At 34.7% G+C, this 19,978-nt stretch overlaps 1 protein-coding gene across 1 annotated transcript; it reads left to right on the forward strand.

Annotated features, from left to right (window-relative positions):
- The first annotated feature begins 9,532 nt into the window (after positions 1–9,532).
- On the forward strand, positions 9,533–17,206 carry LOC132622104 (uncharacterized). The gene is made up of 15 exons (XM_060336638.1): positions 9,533–9,994; positions 10,509–10,590; positions 11,180–11,683; positions 13,639–13,801; positions 14,100–14,252; positions 14,596–14,693; positions 14,915–15,006; positions 15,177–15,247; positions 15,344–15,479; positions 15,900–15,959; positions 16,062–16,144; positions 16,232–16,308; positions 16,464–16,534; positions 16,715–16,772; positions 16,859–17,206. Exons 1-15 carry the CDS (start codon positions 9,780–9,782, stop codon positions 16,976–16,978), a joined length of 1,983 nt encoding a protein of 660 aa, XP_060192621.1. The 5' UTR covers positions 9,533–9,779; the 3' UTR covers positions 16,979–17,206.
- Positions 17,207–19,978: the final 2,772 nt, after the last annotated feature.

The raw sequence follows: 19,978 nt of genomic DNA on the forward strand, positions 1-19,978 counted from the left end.
AAGGAAATAAAGAAAACATAAGGTGAATAGATAACCTGTAACTGATTGCCTCTTAAGGCGGAATCTGATTGCCTCTTAAGGCGGAATCATGCATGTTAACTTTCTTTAACATTTGTCATACATATACTTATATATATACATATCATCATTAGTGCTGCGGAATGTACAGCCCGATCCATCATATCATATATTGTTGTGGAACGTGCAGCCCGATCCATTTATCTATATATTCATTATACATCTATATATTGCCGTGGAATGAACGGCCCGGTCCATTTATCCATATATACCGCGTCTGGGCATCCCTCGTCCGGGACGATATCATAATATGCCAACTGATCAGGTGGTGAGGCGTTATTATAACGCCTCGCCCTTTTTCCCGTATCCCATGTATACACACTCATATATCCATGTACATCATATGCTATAAATAGCATGCATGAGAGCCCAAGTGAAAACTACAACTCTATCGGAGCGACGTAAGGTCGGTAACCTCCGATTATATTATGGAATAGTCATCATCGCTATGTCTCACCTTGAAGGAACTAGTATCATAAGGTGAGTTTATCAACAAGAAACAACATCAAAGAAATCATAACATAAGATCATTAGTCTCGTAATAGCATCAACTCATAACCTTTGGAATCTCTAGACATAGAATCATCATCATCCTCATTATCATAGAACACATCTATCTTTGTCTCATAAGAAGCTCTTCATAATCTTGGACTTTCAACTTTAGAAGTGTACGAAGGTCATGAGAACATATATAGAAAATCACAATATAGGAGTCATGCCTTTGAAAGAAAGGGGACTAGCCTTACATACCTTTACGTCTTCTTAATGACTAAACGTTCTCCTTCCAAGCTTATAACTATACATTCAAGAGAATTCGTACCATGATTAGGCCATTGGAAACATACTTAAGTTTGAACTAAAGCAACTAAGAGCTAACAAAAATTAGGCAGTATTTCCTTTGTTTCGACAACTTTCTCCATATAATAAACAACTCCCAAACATCGATATCAATATCCACAATACTATATACTTCTTCAAGTTAAGCAATGTTCAATTCTCAAAACCCCCTTTCAAAGTCATCCATAATCATAACTACAACACAACACCATATTCATTTACATATAATACTTCCTCAACATCCTTAGTATCATTCATAACAAAATTATACTCATAGCATACTAAGAATCATGACTCAAGTTAGCTTACTACTCAAAATATCATTATTTCCATATTTGAGCTCATATTCTACTTTCTTCTCTCATCCAAGTCATTCAACCACTCAAATACTCTTAATAACATTGAATGGAGGTAAACCTCTCCTTTGATCATATAGGAATGAACTTTGAAGGAAGATACTTCACTTGAGAAAACCCCAACTTCAATACAAAAGGAATTCTTGATTTCTATAAACCCTAGTGAGCCTTTTTGCACTTGATTCTCTTGATTCTTGGTGTTTAATCTTTGATTTCTCTTGGATTTGTGTTAATAGGGTGTGGAGAATGTTCTAGAGCTCTCAAGAGGTGTGGAGAATGTGGGAAATGAGAAATAAGAACTTGGGTCACTCTTTTATAACAAGAAAAATAAGGCTGCCCAACGTGGTTATACGGACACTTATACGGTCCGTATAAGTGACCGTATAATACCACCAGGGAGTGATCCTTCTCTAGACAGGTTATACAGACCCTTATACGGACCGTATAAGTGGTCGTATAACTCCCTTTTCCCGAAATTGTTCCCGTCGATTCGTTCAATCTCAAATCCTTATGGAACCTTCTTGGCACTTGTATAACACTTTATTAACCATCTAAGGAGCCCTATAGCTTCTTCTCAAGACACCACTAAATAATCTTTAACTCGATGATTCACAAAACCTTCCCAAACACAACTTATACTTCCCTTCCTTGACAAACTTAGTTTCACCGAGTCGTATGACTTCAAAATCTTGTCGTATACACTTTAAAGCTACTTAATACTCTCCTTAATGTCATAAGGACTTCATGCTCACCTTAAGCCTGCATTAGTCTATCCACAGCACGACAACACGAAATGTCCGAGGTGTAACAAAATCAGTATGGATAACCACAATAAAATAATTTTCTATACAACATGGACATGATATGGATATGTGTTATTCCCTATTTTCACCTTTCCCATTCCTTTTTTATATTTGTTGGTGGAGATTTTACAATTTCTACATATGTTGTTGGTCATTTGTTATAATATAAACTTACATTAAGTATACTACTGGAATATTTTGACAAAATACTAGTTGATTGTACTCAAAGCTTTGGAATATATTCAGTGTTATAAGTCTAGTAAACAATTAAGACATGCAACATAAAACCCCTCAAGTAGAACCCAGAACCAGCTAGCGAACAGACCATATAATATAATCATTCATCCCTGTCAGTACGTCTATCAATTTGAAACATTTGCAAGTTCAAGTTGCATCCGCGCATTGAATCTCAACTCTATTCTAATAATTCAGGAGCTTAATGATAAACCATTCAGTTATTTCCCACAACCATTCTCGATAATTGCATCGACTTAAAGTTACAACGAATTCGACCAAGCAACCAAAAAAATGCAGTCCCAAAGCTTTTCAATATATATTTGCGTTGCTGAATTGAGAATAATTAGATAGCATTCCACATATATTATACTACTAATAAATATGCAAAGTACTCAAAATAAATAGTACCAACCAAGGGGAAGAAAAAGGTATAAGCTTAAAGGTCACTTACAAGTTACAAGCTTGGTGAATATCTAAAACAGAGTTCCTCGATCATCTCTATCCACCAAAAATTTCAGTTGTTGACATTTTTGTACTTGCCCAACACCGTTCCTCTTCCTCATTTCTCTCAAAGATCCTCAGTTAACACAGCTAAATGTCGTTAATACCTATGAATTGACTCTTCCGTTTAATTCCAAACACCTATTCATTTAGCGGAAGAAAAATTATTTCATCACTTTTTACTAACATCACGGAGTTCGGTGCAATCTCCGATGTCCCAACTCCCAACATCCTCGGTCATAAAATCCGCAAATGCATGACACCCAGTAACCATTGGCACATATGTTGAGCACTCACAGAATCATAAAGCAAGGGAAAAAACTGAACTCCAAGAAAGGAGTTACACATAGTAAAGCAGAGAGATGAATGTAATGAAACTAAGGAAGAAAACTGCAAATAAAGCACGATATAGAACATCTTAGAGCAAGGTCCAAAGAGAAAGCAAAACAACTATGTGAATTGCGATGCGGTTCATTTTCTCAGGGTGGTGATTATCAAGAAGACAAGAGAAAGACAGCCGAAGGGGGACAGAGAGAGTTCCAGAAGGAGCCATTGAGAAAATGACATAGAGATTACAAACGTGGAAAATCAGTTTCTGGTTGAAAGACACGTCAAATAATAATACACAATTATTAGCCATAAAGACTAAAATACCCTTAGGGGTCGTTTGGTGCATGGTATAAGCTGGGATATCTCAACACTAATTTTTATACCATGTTTGGTAGAAGGTATAAATTTATCCCTTGCACCAAACAAAGTATAAAATGCATCCCATGGTATAAGTCGGGATATCCCACTTATCCTAAGACTATTTTATATCATCTAGGAGATGGTATAAAATAGTCCCAAGATAAATTAGTCCCGGGATAATTTTGGCCATGCACCAAACGACCACTTAGTTTTATAACTATATTTCTACTATATTAGAAGCACCGGTTGGTGCTCCTTTCGTCGTCCGTTGTGGACCCCTCCCCCATGTCCCCCCATAAAAAAAAATAAAAAAATTAGGCCTCCATATTAAGCAGGCCCATAAAAAAAAATTGGGCCCCATATTAAATAGGCCCATTAAAAAACAATTTGTAAAAAAAAAAAATCTGGGCCCCATATTAAACACCATCCAGTATTAAAAAAAAGAAAAGAAAAAAAGTGGAACTCACTACATCCAAACTCACGGGAAAAAAAAAAGTTGACCCCATAGTAACAAAATCAAGCAATATTGAAAAAAAAAATGAATCCCATATTTAAAAAACAAACAATGTTAAAAATAAATAAATGTGGGCCCCATATTAAACACCATGTGTATTCGTAGCAAACACTAATATAATAAAGTTTTAAATACGGAGCACAAACTACAATGTTATATTAATCGTGTTTTGAACATAGTATCTCATATTTTACTACTATATTAGAAGCACCGATTGGTGCTCCTTTTTCGTCGTCCGTTGTGGACACCCCCCCCCCCCCCCATAAAAATAAAAAATAAAATTGGGCCCCATATTAGACAGGCCCATAAAAAATAAAAAATAAAAATTTTTGGGCCCATATTAAATAGGCCCATAAAAAAAACAATTTGTAAAAAAAACAAAAATTGTGAGACCCATATTAAACACCATCCAGTATTAAAAAAAAAAAAAAAAGTGGAACCCACCACATCCAAACTCACGGGAAAAAAAAGTAGACCCCATATTAACAAAATCAAGCAATATTGAAAAAAAAAAGTGAATCCAATATTTAAAAAACAAACAATGTTAAAAAAAAATGTGGGCCCCATATTAAACACCATGCGTATTCATAGCAAACACTAATATAATAAAGTTTTAAATACGGAGCACAAACTACAATGTTATATTAATCGTGTTTTGAACATAATATCCCATATTGACAAAATCAAGCAATATATATAAAAAAAAAAGTGAATCCCATATTAAAAAAATAAACAATGTCAAAAAAAAAGTGCAGACTTTGTATTCTTAGCAAACACTAATATAATAAAGTTTTAGATACGGAGCACAAATTACAAAGTTATATCAATCGTGTTTTGAACATAGTATATATATATTTTATGCATAAAAATAGTGCAAACTAATAATGTCCAAAAGGATTGGCCTCATACTAAATGACACCAAGCAATATAAAAAATAAAAATAAAAAAAGAAGAAACTATATAAAGCATGGGTTTAGGCCCATGCTTCATCGTCCGTTGTCCCTTTAAAAAAAAAGATGGACCCCATACTAAATAACACCAAGCAATAAAAAAAAAGGAAGAAAAAAAAGTGGAACTCACCACATCCAAACTCACGGGAAAAAAAAGTGGACCTCATATTAACAGAATAAAGCAATATTAAAAAAAAATGTGAATCCCATATTAATAAAACAAACAATATTAAAAAACAAACCGTAAAAAAAAAAATATATCAAATGGAGATCAAATAATGAATAAGGTAAATTAGTAAAATTATAATTCTAATCGACGTTTTCTTAAAAAACCATCCAAAAGACAACATGACAAGTAAAATGAGCTAAACCGAGAATATTTACCAAAAATTTAAAAATAGTATTTCTTCGTTTAAATAGAAAATCAATTAAGAAAATCAGTTTCTACTTTGTTTCGTTTTAAACATGTAAAATTAATTTAATAATTTGAATTAGAATTATCTAAATCAAAATTTGATAAAAAATAATAAGTATTTTACACCTTTAAATTAATCGAATTAAAATTGAAAGTATCAACTGATGCTTAAATATTGCTATTATTTTATCTCAAAGAGAGGAAAATAGTTTCCTTTTAAACAAGTCTTCTCTTTTAAAAAGTATTAATAAATTTTCGTGGCAAACACGAATAAAATAAAGTTCTAGATACGAAGCACAAACTACAATGTTATATTAATCGTATTTTGAACATAGTATATATATATATATATATATATATATATATATTATTATCTAAACACAACTACATATATATAGATACACTATAATTCGAAGTGTTGGGCCCGTGCGCCTAGTCCATCCAGTAACTATATAGAAAGATGAGTTTAGATGAACGATCGTCGATATAGTACTATTCAGAAGAGGCTGAAGCAAACAGGTGTTGGTCGACATGTGGGCTAGCCAATCAAATGGTATTTTCCGTATTGCCTCATTTCATGCCTTAAGTATATTATACTTAATTGGCTTATGATGTGTACTTGTTCATTCTTGGACATTAAAAGCGGCCCATATTTTGCTTTTGACATTTGTGTCCTCCGGAAAAGCTGCACTTCAACTCCCTATGTTGTGGGGCCCATCTTCTTTTTCTATTTTCATGCCTTTTGATTTTGGATTTTCTTTAACAGTAGTGGACCCCACCTATTAATTCTGATCACAATGCACTTTTCCATAACTTGTTCATTTTAGTGATTCAATTTTTCATATATTTCAATTGTTAATTACTCCTCTATTAAGATTTTATTTACACAACATATTAAAGATGAAATAAGGAACTCAAAGATTATAGTATTGTTGTTGTTCTTAATATTTTTACTAATGTTAAAAATATTTATCTGGTATTAATTTTACGCTTAATGAAATAATTTACTACCACATAAATATATAACGTCTCAAAGCATTTCAAATAATCTGAAAAAAATATACTATAACACAAATTATAGAACTCATGCTTCCAAAACTTCTAGCTTTTCACACGTGACTTTCAAAAAACTTCGTCAAATATGTTGAAAATTTCTTAAAATTACATAGAGATAAAATTGAATTAGTTATTGAAATGTTGATTAATTATAACAAAGAAATATCGCAGAATATGTTGAAAGATTCTTATAATTACATCGATTAAATTATAAATATATGTTGGGCCTGTGCTGGCACGGGTTCCAGTATCTAGTTGAATTGATAGGCATGAAAAAGAGCCCTTGCACATACCAGGCAGGCATGTCGAAACCAAGGGTCTTCTATAATATAGACTAGATGCCACTGTCCGTGCTAGCACGAGCCTAAAAATCTGTGGTTTTTTACTTATTAATGTGTTCCTTGTTATATATTTTGTTTATTTGTAATTAATCTATTTTAGAAATAATGATATATTTTTATGTTGATAACAATTACGTTTAAACAATTAAAGAACATAATTAAATTTAAATTTCTCATTTTGGCTTTTATAAGAAGCTTTTGTAGCCATATAAATATTAGGCCATAATTAAGAACACAAGTTTCGAAAAGTTTTATAGTTACACAAATATTATGACATGTTTAATGCCACAACTTCTTCTTTTTTAATTTCTTTCTTAAATTCCGAGTTGAGCCAAACTATGTTAAACATATTAGAGGTAAAAACTTACTCTCATAAATTTTTTATATCAAATAATATTAATTTACGATGATTCAGTGATTAGTTGAAGTAAAGAGTATAATAATTAGTTATGATTATTATACTTTTGTTACCTTTAATTGTGGGTAAAGATAAATACATTATCTTTAGTTAAGTTATACAATTTATTTTTGTTTGTAAGGTTTTGTCTTCAACTTCTTATTTCCAAATTGAAATAAGTATTCAGAAGCATAAAATAAATGAATTTCCACTAAAATTTTCAATTGTAGCTAAAAGAGTAGTTTATTTTTTACAGTTTCAAATTTACTTTTTATACTAAAAAATGTATCTAAGTAGAGAAGTATATTTATATCAATATAAATGGCATTCATATCCGAAGAAATGAACTTTGATTGCAAATGAACATAATTTAATGCTTGTAATTTTATTAACATGTAGAAAATAAATACATAAATTTATTGCAAATATATGTATATTTTCCTTGAGTTTTTTCCCACATTATAATTTTCCTTCACTTAATATAGTTAGATTAGCTCATTTGAATAATACCTTATAGTATTCAAAATAAAAAATAAAGTCATCTATAAAGAGTGATCGATGATTGTGCTGTGCATGAATATTTTGCGGGTCCCGTGATATGATAACATAGACATGTATGAGACACCAAACAAAGCACAAAGTTAAAAGTGCAATAGGTATAAAATACTGTCAACTGAAAATGACTAAAATGCCATTAGCAAATAAGTTAATTATAAGAAAGCGCACATGTCGATCCCATAGGCTTAATTCACTCTTTTATATTGTAGTAAAGTAAAGTAAAATTCATGGTCCACAGTCCACTCCCACGAAGTAGGTCTTTTCGAAAAAACAAAAAAGAAGAAGAATACTCGAGATAAAAAAAAGTATATTTAATCATTTGCGCACCTCTTAAGAAAATACTAACTCTTAGATAAAAATAGATAATTTGACTAAATTACTCCCAATTAAATAAGCATTGAGATTTGATCATATAACACTTAATAGAGATAAATATGAAAAAATAGGATTAATTCTTTCTTGATTTGATAAGCAGAAGGCTAAGTGGACCATTTTTTTTTTATCCGAAGGAAGTAGTAAACAATCATTGCCGGCTTAAATTCTCGGCTTGACACAAAAAATAAAAAATATCGACTATTAAGGGTGTCAGAGGGGACGGGACAGTCCCGCCCCGTGTCCGGCACCGGACCGTCCCCGTTCCGGTCAACGATGGGGGAGAGGGCAGAAGGGGAAGGGGGATGGGTAGGGGGGCAGAAAGTCCCGGCGAGGTCCGGTCCGGTCAGGCCCGGTACCGAACCGGCTGATCGGTACCCTGCCTGAAAACGTTAGTCTCTTATTATTTTTTTTAAAGGTGGTGGGGCCCAGTCGCTGTTTGACCACTGGAAAGTGGAAACGAAAGTTTACGTTGGGACTCCAACGTCTCATTTTCAGCCGTTGGAGTCCCCTTTTCCCCCAAAAAATAAAAATACGCCCAAAGTTTAATAAATTGCATTTTAATCCAAATTCTAAACTATAAATACCTCTTCATTTTTATTCATTTTCACACAAATTTTAGTGTGATAATTTATAATTAACAACTTACATGCCTAGTTAAAACAAAACCCTTCCTAGAAGGTGGCTGTGTAGATTAGGTGATCTTATTGTAACTTAGAGGCCTAATTGAAACAGAACCCTTCCTAGAAGGTGGCTGTGTAGATTAGGTGCTCTTCTTGTATTTGAGACTTTGAGTCAAGTTTTATGAAATTTAAAAGATCTATTTTGAATAAATAAACATAAAGTTCTTACTTGAAATTATTTTTCTTTACATAACTACAAAAAAGAATGCAATTCTTTATAAAGATTATAAAGACTTGAAAGTATATTTAATATTATGTGATAAATTAAAAATAATAGCCCTTAAAAGTTAAAAAAAATAGCCGTTGTTAAATATATTTAAAGACTTTAAAGTTATAAGTTATAAAAAATAAATAGTTCTTACTTGAAATTATTTTCTCATATTATAAATATAAATACCTAAAAATAAATCCAAGTCTTTAAATTTTTTATAAAGACTTGAAAATTTAATATTAGTTAATAAGTAATCAAATTAAATGTTAAGTTTGAAGTTTTATTAAAAAAAAAGCCCCCGCCCCCGTCCCCCCTCATCCCCCATGCCCGTCCCGTCTCCCCCCGTCCCGTCCCCCCGCGGAGTGGGACGGGACGGGCCCCCAAAAAGTCCCCCGAAAACCCATCCCCCAAAGTCCCCCTTAAGAAGTCCCCGTCCCCCCAAAAAGTCCCCTACCGTCCCCGTCCCGTCCCCACTGCTACCCTTATCGACCATACATAAAAGGTACATTAACTCAGGGTGCGGTTTGTCCTCGTTCTCGATATCAATACTTGTACGGAGCATTTGAGTTGGGAAAAAAAAAAAAAAAAAAAAAGACACTCTATGCAACAACAGTGAAACTGGAAATATCCAAATGGGCCCTTCGTGTATGCCACGTGTCGAGCAGAACATAAGTCACTGTTTAAGCAAAGTAGAGTTTTGGAAGTTGAAGGCCAATTGTGAAAGTTTCTCATGAATGCTAGATGAAAGTTTGAGGCTCGTTTTCTGTTGGAACAAAAACGATGTCGTCGTCGTCATCGACATTGACGCCAATGCAAAGGTACGCAGCCGGAGCTTTATTCGGGCTGGCCCTACATCAGGCCCAAATCCATCAGACTTGTCCATTGGGCTTTCCGTCAGACGAGGATGACCACCGTATCAGCAATAGTAGCAGTAGTGATTCCGTCTCTGCGGGCTGGGTCCACCAATCATCTGACCTCCTCCGTCCAGTTTTCAAGTTAATTTCTTATTCTTCTCACTTTCAATTAACTCTTGTTATTTTGATTATTATTCCCTCCGTTTCAATTTGTTTGTTTTATTTCCTTTTTGATTCGTTTAAAAAAGAATGACTCATTCCTTTTTGTCCTCTTTATTCAAAATGTTTAAGATCACAACATTAAAAGACATTTTGGTAGGCCTTTTACTTTCTTAACTCTATGCGGAGGTCTATTGGAAACAACCTCTTTACCCTTCACAAGGAGGAGGGGTAAGGGCGTCTTTTGGAAACAACCTCTTTACCTTCACAAGGTAGGGGTAAGGGTAAGGGTAAGGTCTGCGTGCACTCTACCCTCTCCAGACCCACCTGGTGGGATTATACTGGGTATTATGTTGTTGTTGTACTTTCTTAACTCCGTGCTGAGTCAAAACCAGACAATCAAATTGAATCAGAGGGAGTAGCATTTAAAAATTGACTATGTAGTTTGTTTGAAGGCCATTCATTTAAGTTATGTGTTCAATTTGTGGTTAAACAGATTTCTAGAGATTGATAAAAAAGCATGGACTGGACTAGAGGAAACTGCTGGGTCTTCATCACCAAAGCATCACGTTGGCGCGGTTAGTTTTCTAATCAGCATTCAGCTTATGTTGAGACTGATAAGTGGCATTAAATTAAAGAGCTATATTTGGAATCATTCTCTGGATTATATTTCAGGGTTTGGTTGGGTGTAAAATTATGTGACATATGGTAATTGTATAAAGTGGAAAACAGGGTATTATGGTTGTGTTTTGGTTATGTTTAGGAATTTAAAGGTGACATTATGTCTACTTGTTGGTTGAAGCATGCTACATGATATACGAGTTACGATATTTATAAAGAAACTGATTTCCGCCCAGAGTTGATGAGCGGCTTTCCTCCTTTTGGTAGAAATTTTTTTCCATTGGAAAAACATTTCAACTATTTAAGGTAGCTAAACACTGGAAAATTATGAACCCAGAGCAGTCACACACAATGTTTACTTTTTTCCAGACAGGACTTTGTAGCTATCATTGATAAATGCTTCTAGCAGAAGGGAAAAAGTTATAAAAAGTTTTTTATTTTTTTTTATTTTTTTAATATCTTCTGATACCCTCAGCCAGTGTAAATCTGTGCCTTTTGCTGTTACTCACTTGATCCATAATTACTGATATCACATTAGTTTGACAGTTGCTAAGGTCGCTATCTGTATCTGAAGAAGGTGCTGATACTTCTTCAGAAGCAGCAGAGAAGGAACATGATCTTGCAAGCGCCATTGATGCTATGGCATCAAGCATGGAGAGAACTTCCGATAATGTGTCCAAGCAGGAGAAGCGGCGTAAATATGAGCATAAATATAGGGCGAAATTATCCGTTGCTGATACACAATCCACGTCCGAAGTGGAAAATACTACAAATGCTGAAAATTACCAAGAGAAAAGCAAGAAACCATCTAGCATTGAGCAGGCCCATTTAGAGTCAGTTAGTGGATTTGATGAAAAACCAGTGGAGGAGGCATCGACGCTTGAATACTCTAGGAAAGTTAATGTTATTTATCAAATTTTCTCAGCCTGTCTTGCACAATCAGCTGAAGAGAGTAAAAAATATACACGAAGAAGGAAGGGTTATGATGCACGACATCGCGTGGCTTTGCGATTACTAGCTACATGGTTTGATATCAAATGGATCAAAGTGGTGTGTTCCTTCATCTACATTATATGTGATTTCTCAATGTTCTCGTTCAATCATTTATTATCTCGTTGTTGTCTCTTCTGGAGCAGTTTTATAATACTACTGGATATTCTATTTCATACATGCTAGATGTGACATAGGAAGAATTGCAGTGTTCAATTGCTAAGTCTGCTTCATGTTTTGTTTGAAGCAGCCTTTTGCTGATCTGTGACCTTGCATCTTCTTGATGCTTTTCTAATGACGTTTTATTACTTTACCAAAAAATAAAAATAAAAAATGGAAGTGTTCAATTCTTATGAGATTGACGAATAAATTCTTTCTTATGCATGATGTAAATACAAAACTCATCTCCAAAGTAGGAGAAAATCAAATGAAAAAACATTCCCAACAAAGAGGAAAAGTAAGAGGCCCAATTAGTAACGTGAGCTCAATAAACCTATTCTGCCCAAAGGAACTTGGAAGGTTTAGGATGCCTTCTATTTTAGACATTCCACCTTTTTCTTCTTCTTTTTGCTCTTTTATAAAGGTAATGAATTTATTCAAGTGATGGGGGAAACTCTGCATACAAGATGTATACCGTGTAGAGAACCTTACGAAAAGAAATTTTCTACAAAACACATCCAATCGTCTGTACCATAACCGGGATATTGGAGGTGCTCCAAGATATACGAAAAAATAACAAAATTCCTCTAATATATTTGAAATCTATTCCGTTAGTATCACCAGTTTCTTCCTCTCCATATTTTACACGTGACTCCTAGAGGTGGTATACTGCTACCTCCTATGCTCTCTGTCTTCTATTTCTTCTTCTAAAATTTCATGCTAGCATCAAATCCTTTACTGCCCCTGCCATTACCATTGTATTCTAAACATATTGTCACCGGCACTCTTACACATGAAGCACCAACATTCATTGCACTTGTGCACCCTCCCCCCGCGCCACACACCCACCCACCCATGAAACAACAACAACAACAGTGTCTCAGTCCCAAACAAGTTGGGGTCGGCTATATGAATCCTCACTTCTTGGTTTAGCTCATTTCATATCGTCACCATAAAAAATAAAAAATAAAAAGTAGAACTATTGCAACACAAAACCTTAAACATTTAGCATTTCATTCCTGATTCTTTATGTTCTTTCTATCATCTCATGTCCAACAATAAGAAACTCTTAAAAGTGGAAATATTACAGATGTGGCTAATTTATAGTCTAAGCTCCGCTTAATTCGTTGATGGGATACCTTTGAAATTCTGATATTCTCGTTTGTGCCATAAAAGTTATGGAAGGGTTCTACAAGCTTTGTGTCATTTTAAGATTATCCTACAGAAGTGATAATCATCTTAGAAAGGCTATTGCAAACATCTTGTTTTTCTGTGGGTGATAAAGTCCACCTCCAACCAGAGCATGGGAGGCATCTAGATAGTAGAGAGCTGACACCTTAAACAATTGAGTTCTCTTCTCACCTTTGAGTATGTTTCTAGAAAATCATAGCTTACAAGTTAATTTAGATGATGCTTTTTGTTTATGCCACACTTGTATCTTCACCTTGCTATAACTATGTTGTGGGCAATAGATGCATGTCTAGTCCTTCATTTCTGGTTTTCTTTGATGTAGTTAACTGTTTCAAATCTTTTTCATCTTCTGTTCCATTCTTCTTGTTTCTTTTGAGCAGTCACATTATCATTAGAAAAAGAAGAAAACTTGACATTAACTGTTGGCTCCACCTTTTTATGTCATTTTTTCTTTTTCTTTACCATAATATGACTGCACAAGCAAAGACATGCCTTTTTCTCTATTTAATCTGGCAATCTTTTTCTTCTAGACTAGGAAAACAGCTACTTCATATGAAAGGATCCTGTTGTAGTGATGCAGAATATTATGCCGTCCAAGGCTATAATTACTTAAAGCATGGACCTTAACCTTGTACAGACAGTGAAAAAGGAATTATCTTCTGCAGGAAGCCATTGAAACCACAGTTGCTTGTTCTGCAATGGCTCTGAAAGAAGAAGAATTAAAGGAACAAAGCCAATCTCCTAAAAGCAAATGGGCTAAGTGGAAACGAAGAGGTATAATAGGCGCAGCTGCAGTAACTGGAGGAACCTTGTTGGCAGTTACTGGTGGTATGGCATCCCTGACTTTCTTAAGTTTTCTCAGGTCCTGACATGTTTAAGAAAAGCGCTTAGGAAACAGATATCTCTGTCCTTCTAATCTTCATTACTCTTAAATAGGTTTAGGATCTTCATGTTTCCTATGTTTTAGCAGGTCCAGACATGACCTGATAATCCTTACAGAAAAAAAGATTGCTTCTTCTTTCAGTCTTCATTAGATGCTTAAAGAAGTTGGAATGTGATGTGGGGAGAACCCTCATAAGAGACGAAATTGTTATAATTTTATGGCCTTTATTTTGTTTGTAAACAGGCTTAGCTGCTCCGGCAATAGCTGCAGGCTTTGGTGCTTTAGCCCCTACCTTGGGAACTCTTGTTCCTGTGATTGGAGCAAGTGGGTTTGCTGCTGTTGCTAGTGCTGCAGGAAGTGTTGCAGGGTCTGTTGCAGTAGCAGCATCCTTTGGAGGTAAACACATGTTTCATATGATATCTTGTTGCATCTCCTTTTTTTGTCAATAAGTTAATAATGGAGACGAGGAGAGTGCAACTTGTGCTTTTTCACTTCTCTTTTTCTTTGATAAAATAAGATAATTTCATTAAGAAAAGTACCAAAGAATTACACAAAGATGGCGCTAGAAGCACAATTACATCAGTGACAACTCGAATAATAAAAAAGATGATCTAAATCATTTATGCAAGTGCTTTTGCACTTCTCAGGCAGCCCAAGGTTTAGATTGATTTGTGAAACCTTAACATCTTGAAATTCCTCCAGTTACTAAGGGTTGTCACTGATATTTTTGCTTACCCAGCTGCTGGAGCTGGACTTACAGGAACTAAAATGGCTAGGAGAACAGGAGATGTTGATGAATTTGAGTTCAAGGCTATAGGAGAAAACCATAACCAGGGCGTAAGTAATTAGCTCTTGTTTTTGCTACTTGAACCTGTCCTGTAATTCCTGCTTGCAATTCCTTGTTTCAGTTAGTAGATGGGCATTGCAGTCTGCATTGTGTCCCTTTGAGTTCTTTCATCTTTATTCTCATAGAGTCATAGTTGTCGTAATTTTTTGTTTTACTCATGGACCACAGGAGCTTACCTATGTTTGTTCTTACTTTGCATTTTTGCTATCAGCGGCTGGCAGTTGAGGTTTTGATCTCAGGACTTGTTTTTAAGGAGGAGGATTTTGTAAGACCTTGGGAAGGACAACATGATAACTCTGAGAGGTAAAATATCTTTGTTTTCCTTTTTGTTGGTTGATCTCCATTTGGTAGATGATCTCAGCACTTCAGATTTCTTACTTTTCTCGTTGACCAATTTGTGTTGATAGTGCTCCTATCTGTTGGTGAAGGCTTATAATGCAGTAACCACTCTTACATTTCTCATTTTTCTTCAGATATGTGTTGCAGTGGGAGTCAAAGAATCTTATTGCTGTTAGCACTGCAATTCAGGACTGGTTGACGTCAAGTAATAATTTGTACTTTGCTTTTCAGCATATGATACATCAACCAGTTACATTACCACTGTGATCGGTTATGATGCTGACATCGTCACAAACTACAGGACTTGCAATGGAGTTGATGAAGCGAGGCGCTATGATGACCGTTTTAAAAACTCTTTTGACAGCATTGGCTTTGCCAGCAACATTGCTTGCAATGACTGATTTTATTGACAGCAAATGGGCAATTGCTGTGGACAGGTTCTTGTTTGTCTGTGTGATGTTCAGTGTTCAGTACAATCTCTTTTTTGAGCTTGGGGTTGGGATCAAGGAGGAAAAGGTTATGAAGCTGTTTTATCTTCCATTTGTCTATAAGACATGATTAGAAGTAAAAGGATAAGATTAGTATAATTGCAGTAATGATGAGAAGATCCTAATACCGCTATACGTGAACTCAAATTATTTTCCAGTTTCCTCGTTTAATATTTGTTTGTCCCTAGAAATTCTAATCCTTAAATTTTCTGTATTTCCATCTATTGTTTCAGTGGAACTAAGTCTGGCTCCAATTCTGCTTCTGCTTAAATTATCAGGCAGTTCTACAATGATATTATGCTGTATCAAAGCATAATCTCCTACTTTGATTGGAAAAGTAAATAGTAACCTGTTGCTATTTATTTACAGATCGGATAAGGCAGGAAAACTTCTGGCAGAAGTGTTACAGAAAGGATTACAAGGACATAGGTAAATAGGCTTAAATAGATTCTGAGCATTTACCATTTGAGTCCCCTGAAAGATTTTGAGTTTTCACATCAGCCAATTATTGGTTGTTCATGAATATTTCAGGCCTGTGACACTTGTAGGGTTTTCACTTGGAGCAAGAGTTATCTTTAAATGTCTTCAGATTCTGGCTGAGAGTGAAAATAATTGTAAGCTTTATTTTGAAATATGTTTTTCTTTCTTACATTTATCATTTGCTTAATATGATCCTAAAGTATTTTCTTGCATTTTGACAGCTGGGCTTGTGGAAAGAGTTGTTCTTCTTGGGGCACCCATTGCAATTAAAAACATGAACTGGGAAGCAGCTAGAAAGGTTTTTGCTTCCCACTTTGTTTATTTCAACTACTATTAGTATGAGCATATTTATCTCCTTCTATTTTCTCATTTGTTTTCTCTAGTATATATACTTGGGGCTTATCTGCTCGGTTACCTCATTATTATTTGAGGATCTCTCTTCTGATTTTGCAGGTAGTGGCTGGTCGATTTGTGAACGCTTACGCTACAAATGATTGGATGCTAGGGATTGCCTTCCGTGCCAGGTTTGCATTATTTGACGAGCATAGTACTGATGTTGAAGGATATAAACTTCATTTAAGGATAGTCCACAAAAATTCAGGAAAACAGGACAAATTCTGGAAGGAGGGATAATTTGTTTCCCTGTTTTGCGTGCTGTTTTATGCTTCTATTTCTGAGTAACTTGTGCAATTTCTCTTAAACAGTCTCCTTACTCGAGGCTTGGCTGGAATTCAACCAGTTGATGTTCCTGGTATTGAGAATGTAAGTTTTCATTTTTAGTTGTCTTTGTAAGGATAACTAAATTTGGATCTCCATCATTTCTTGCTTAAACCCTTCACTTTTAACAGGTTGATGTGACTGAACTCATCGATGGTCATTCCTCCTATTTATGGGCTACCCAAAAGATTTTAGATCTACTTGAGCTTGATGCCTATTATCCGGTAGTTCTTGGTCGCGTAGTGTTGTAAAGACAGACGTTGCGACACATTTTCTTCCTCAGGAAACTGTATTTTTGGGGATTGTATCTGTTACAAGAAGTGCATAGGTAGCAAGGTCATTCTATGACTACTAGTGTACAACATATAGACTTTCTGGTCATGAATAATATAGCAAGAATCAGAAATCACGATTCACGACTGTAAAATGTCTTATGAAAGCAGGTTATTGAAGTTCTGTTTCTCGTGCCTTTGCAATCATTTGATTTAGGCCAGATTGTGAATTTGGTAAGAAGGTTATGCCTTCTAATACGTGAACGGAACGATGGATGCTATTTCCTTCGTCCCATTGAATAGATTAATTTTTAAAGTAGCAGTGTTTACCTAGATTATTTGAGCTATTAGAAAATGATAGTAGATGCTAGAGACTTATTCATTTTGGATATTATACTGTCAACACATAATACAGTGTTGGTATATATAATGAATAATTAACCGTCAAATTTCACAAATCAACTTTCAAAGTGAATTTACAACTTCTAGCTTAGGATAGAGGGAGTAGATCTTATTTCGGTCCTTGGGATATCAAGAAGTCTTTGCGAATTTGCGATGTAAAGCTTTGGTATATGAAATAGATTAAAGGAGTTTGGCATATATTATCCTAAATCTTGTGTCCCACTAAAATAGCTTAAAATGCTATCACGAAATCTTGCGTCTTCACATACTATTATAGTAGTAATTTTTATTTTCATTTATTCTATCATTTTAAAAAAAAATTATTTACCCCCATTTTTGGACATTGTCCATTGAGCTAATGGAAGGAAAAAAAATTGTACGTCAAATAACATATGATAATTTTTTCTTTAAAAGAAGGGAAAAGGGTTAAATTTACCCTTCAAGTATCGTTTATAGTTTAAATTTGTCCTCCGTCAAAGTTTGGGATCAAATTTGCCCTCCCCATTAGGATACTTGATAAATTTGCCTTTATATGGATGAAAGTGTGACTTGGACTTCACAACACAAAATATTAGTCATGTCAGGTCTACGTAGGCTCCTAAACCCAATTATTTAACTCGTAACCTGTTTCGAGCTGTCAAAACGAGCCAGCCCAACCCAAGCGGGCCAAGGAATTTGATGGGCTGGGGCGGGCCGGCCCTTCACTTGTAAGGGCCTTAAAATGGCCAGCCCAACCCAGCCCTACAAGGGCTGTGGGCTGCGGCGGGCCAGCCCTTCATTTATTTTTCCATTTTTTTTTATAAGAAAATTTGTTTTCAATCTAAATTCAAACCTCTAAGTATACCAATTTGTTATATTTCTAACATACAATTATATGGAAGTACAAAATTTTACGACAACTTATACAAAATATAAACCTATACATCGTCAAGCACATTTGAATTCGTTTGTGATAAAAGCGCCTTAATTAACATCTCCGTCTTCATCTACATTCATATGCAAATTTAATTAGTTAAGCATTATCAAATAACTAGATTTTAGAAACTAATACTTAATATTTAAATTCGCTTAAAATATTACCATTTTGAATTTAGTAAAGCTCTGCAAATTAATTTCGAGTAACAAGAAGTTTTTAACAATTTCATGATGGAACTTTTATGTTTGGTGATTAGAAATTTTAGTAGGCGTACTTGGCGATTAGGAATTTAGTACTAGGGATTTAAAGCTAAATGACAAAAATATGTAAGATACTAAGACTAATTCGATAATAACTATTCCTATTTTTTTACTTCTTTTTTCACAATTTTCTTTTAAATTTCAATCATGAATACAACTTCTATTCTTGGTGATTAGGATTTAACGTTAAATAAGTAAAGTATTGTGTAAGATACTAACACTTATTTGGTAATCACTATTTCTAGTTTTTACTTCTTTTTTCACATTCTTTTAAATTTTTAATCAATCTAAATAGCCTTTTGGCCCACGGGCCGGCCTCGGCCTAGCCTCAAGGGCCAGTGGGCTGACTTGGGCTGGGCTTATAAGCCTTAGTTTAAATGGGATTAAAAAATCCTAGCCCAACCCTACCCCAGTAGCGGGTTGGGTTGGGTTGGCCTCAAGGGCCAAACCCATTTTGACGGCTCTACTATTTTCCCATCTCATAAAATCATACAACCCTAATTAATTTTGTTTTAGAAAAAAAGGGAATCACCCCATTTCGGTTGTCTGAAACTAGATTGTAAAAAAGCAATACAATATTTTCCCTTGAAACAGGGATCTCTACATTAAGCTAAGTATTTGTAAAAATAATCATGCTGTGCAGAACCTACATACGTAAAACACTTCAATCCTAGATGAATTCAGTTGCCAAGGATATGTATTTGACTATTTACTTAAGTTTTAGCCATCTGAAAGTTCCACCTTCAACCACATCAATCTATACGAGGCAACTATTGGAAATACATCTGGAAAAAACAGTAGCAACTGTTTCGCAATTCACAAGTATATAAACTTAAGAGGAAAAACAGAAGGCTAATTGCACCAATTTGATTGTTCACGGGGCCAACGAGTCCCAAAGTTTAATTGGCTAACATTTTTACAGAACGAGATCTTGTTAAACAATGTGCTTAAGCCGTATTACTTTAGAAAGCAACAAGGAAGCCCCATCAAGTTACTTTCACTTAGTTTTTAAGTGGAAGAAACACAATAAACCCTTCAACGTCACTATTGCTTCTGACCTTGGACGTCCAAATAATATCCACACACCCGACATTGATTTTGTGAAATATTGTTGCCTTTTTACAATCTGGTTTAAGAAGATGACCAAATGGGGGGTGATTCCCTCTCTTTCTAAAATAAAAAAATAAACTAGAGTTGTATGATTTTATGGGAGGAAAGGGTCACGGGTTACATAATTGGATTTGGGATTAATTTTTTTGTATTAAGTAGGTAAATTTGATCCCAAATTTTAATGGAGGACAAATTTGACCCTTTTCCCCCGAATGGGATCGGGTATTAATTAAATGTCATTTGCAATAAATAAATAAATAAATAAAATGAATAGATCTATTTAAATGCGAT

Source organism: Lycium barbarum, chromosome 12 (genome assembly GCF_019175385.1).
Source record: "Lycium barbarum isolate Lr01 chromosome 12, ASM1917538v2, whole genome shotgun sequence".
Taxonomy (NCBI): domain Eukaryota; kingdom Viridiplantae; phylum Streptophyta; class Magnoliopsida; order Solanales; family Solanaceae; genus Lycium; species Lycium barbarum.

Coding starts and splice junctions, on each gene's coding strand:
- LOC132622104 (XM_060336638.1), top strand. CDS start 9,780: ATGTCGTCGTCGTCATCGACATTGACGCCAATGCAAAGGTACGCAGCC. Junction 14,694..14,914: donor GAGAAAACCATAACCAGGGC/GTAAGTAATTAG, acceptor TTTTGCTATCAG/CGGCTGGCAGTTGAGGTTTT. Junction 15,960..16,061: donor AAAGGATTACAAGGACATAG/GTAAATAGGCTT, acceptor TGAATATTTCAG/GCCTGTGACACTTGTAGGGT.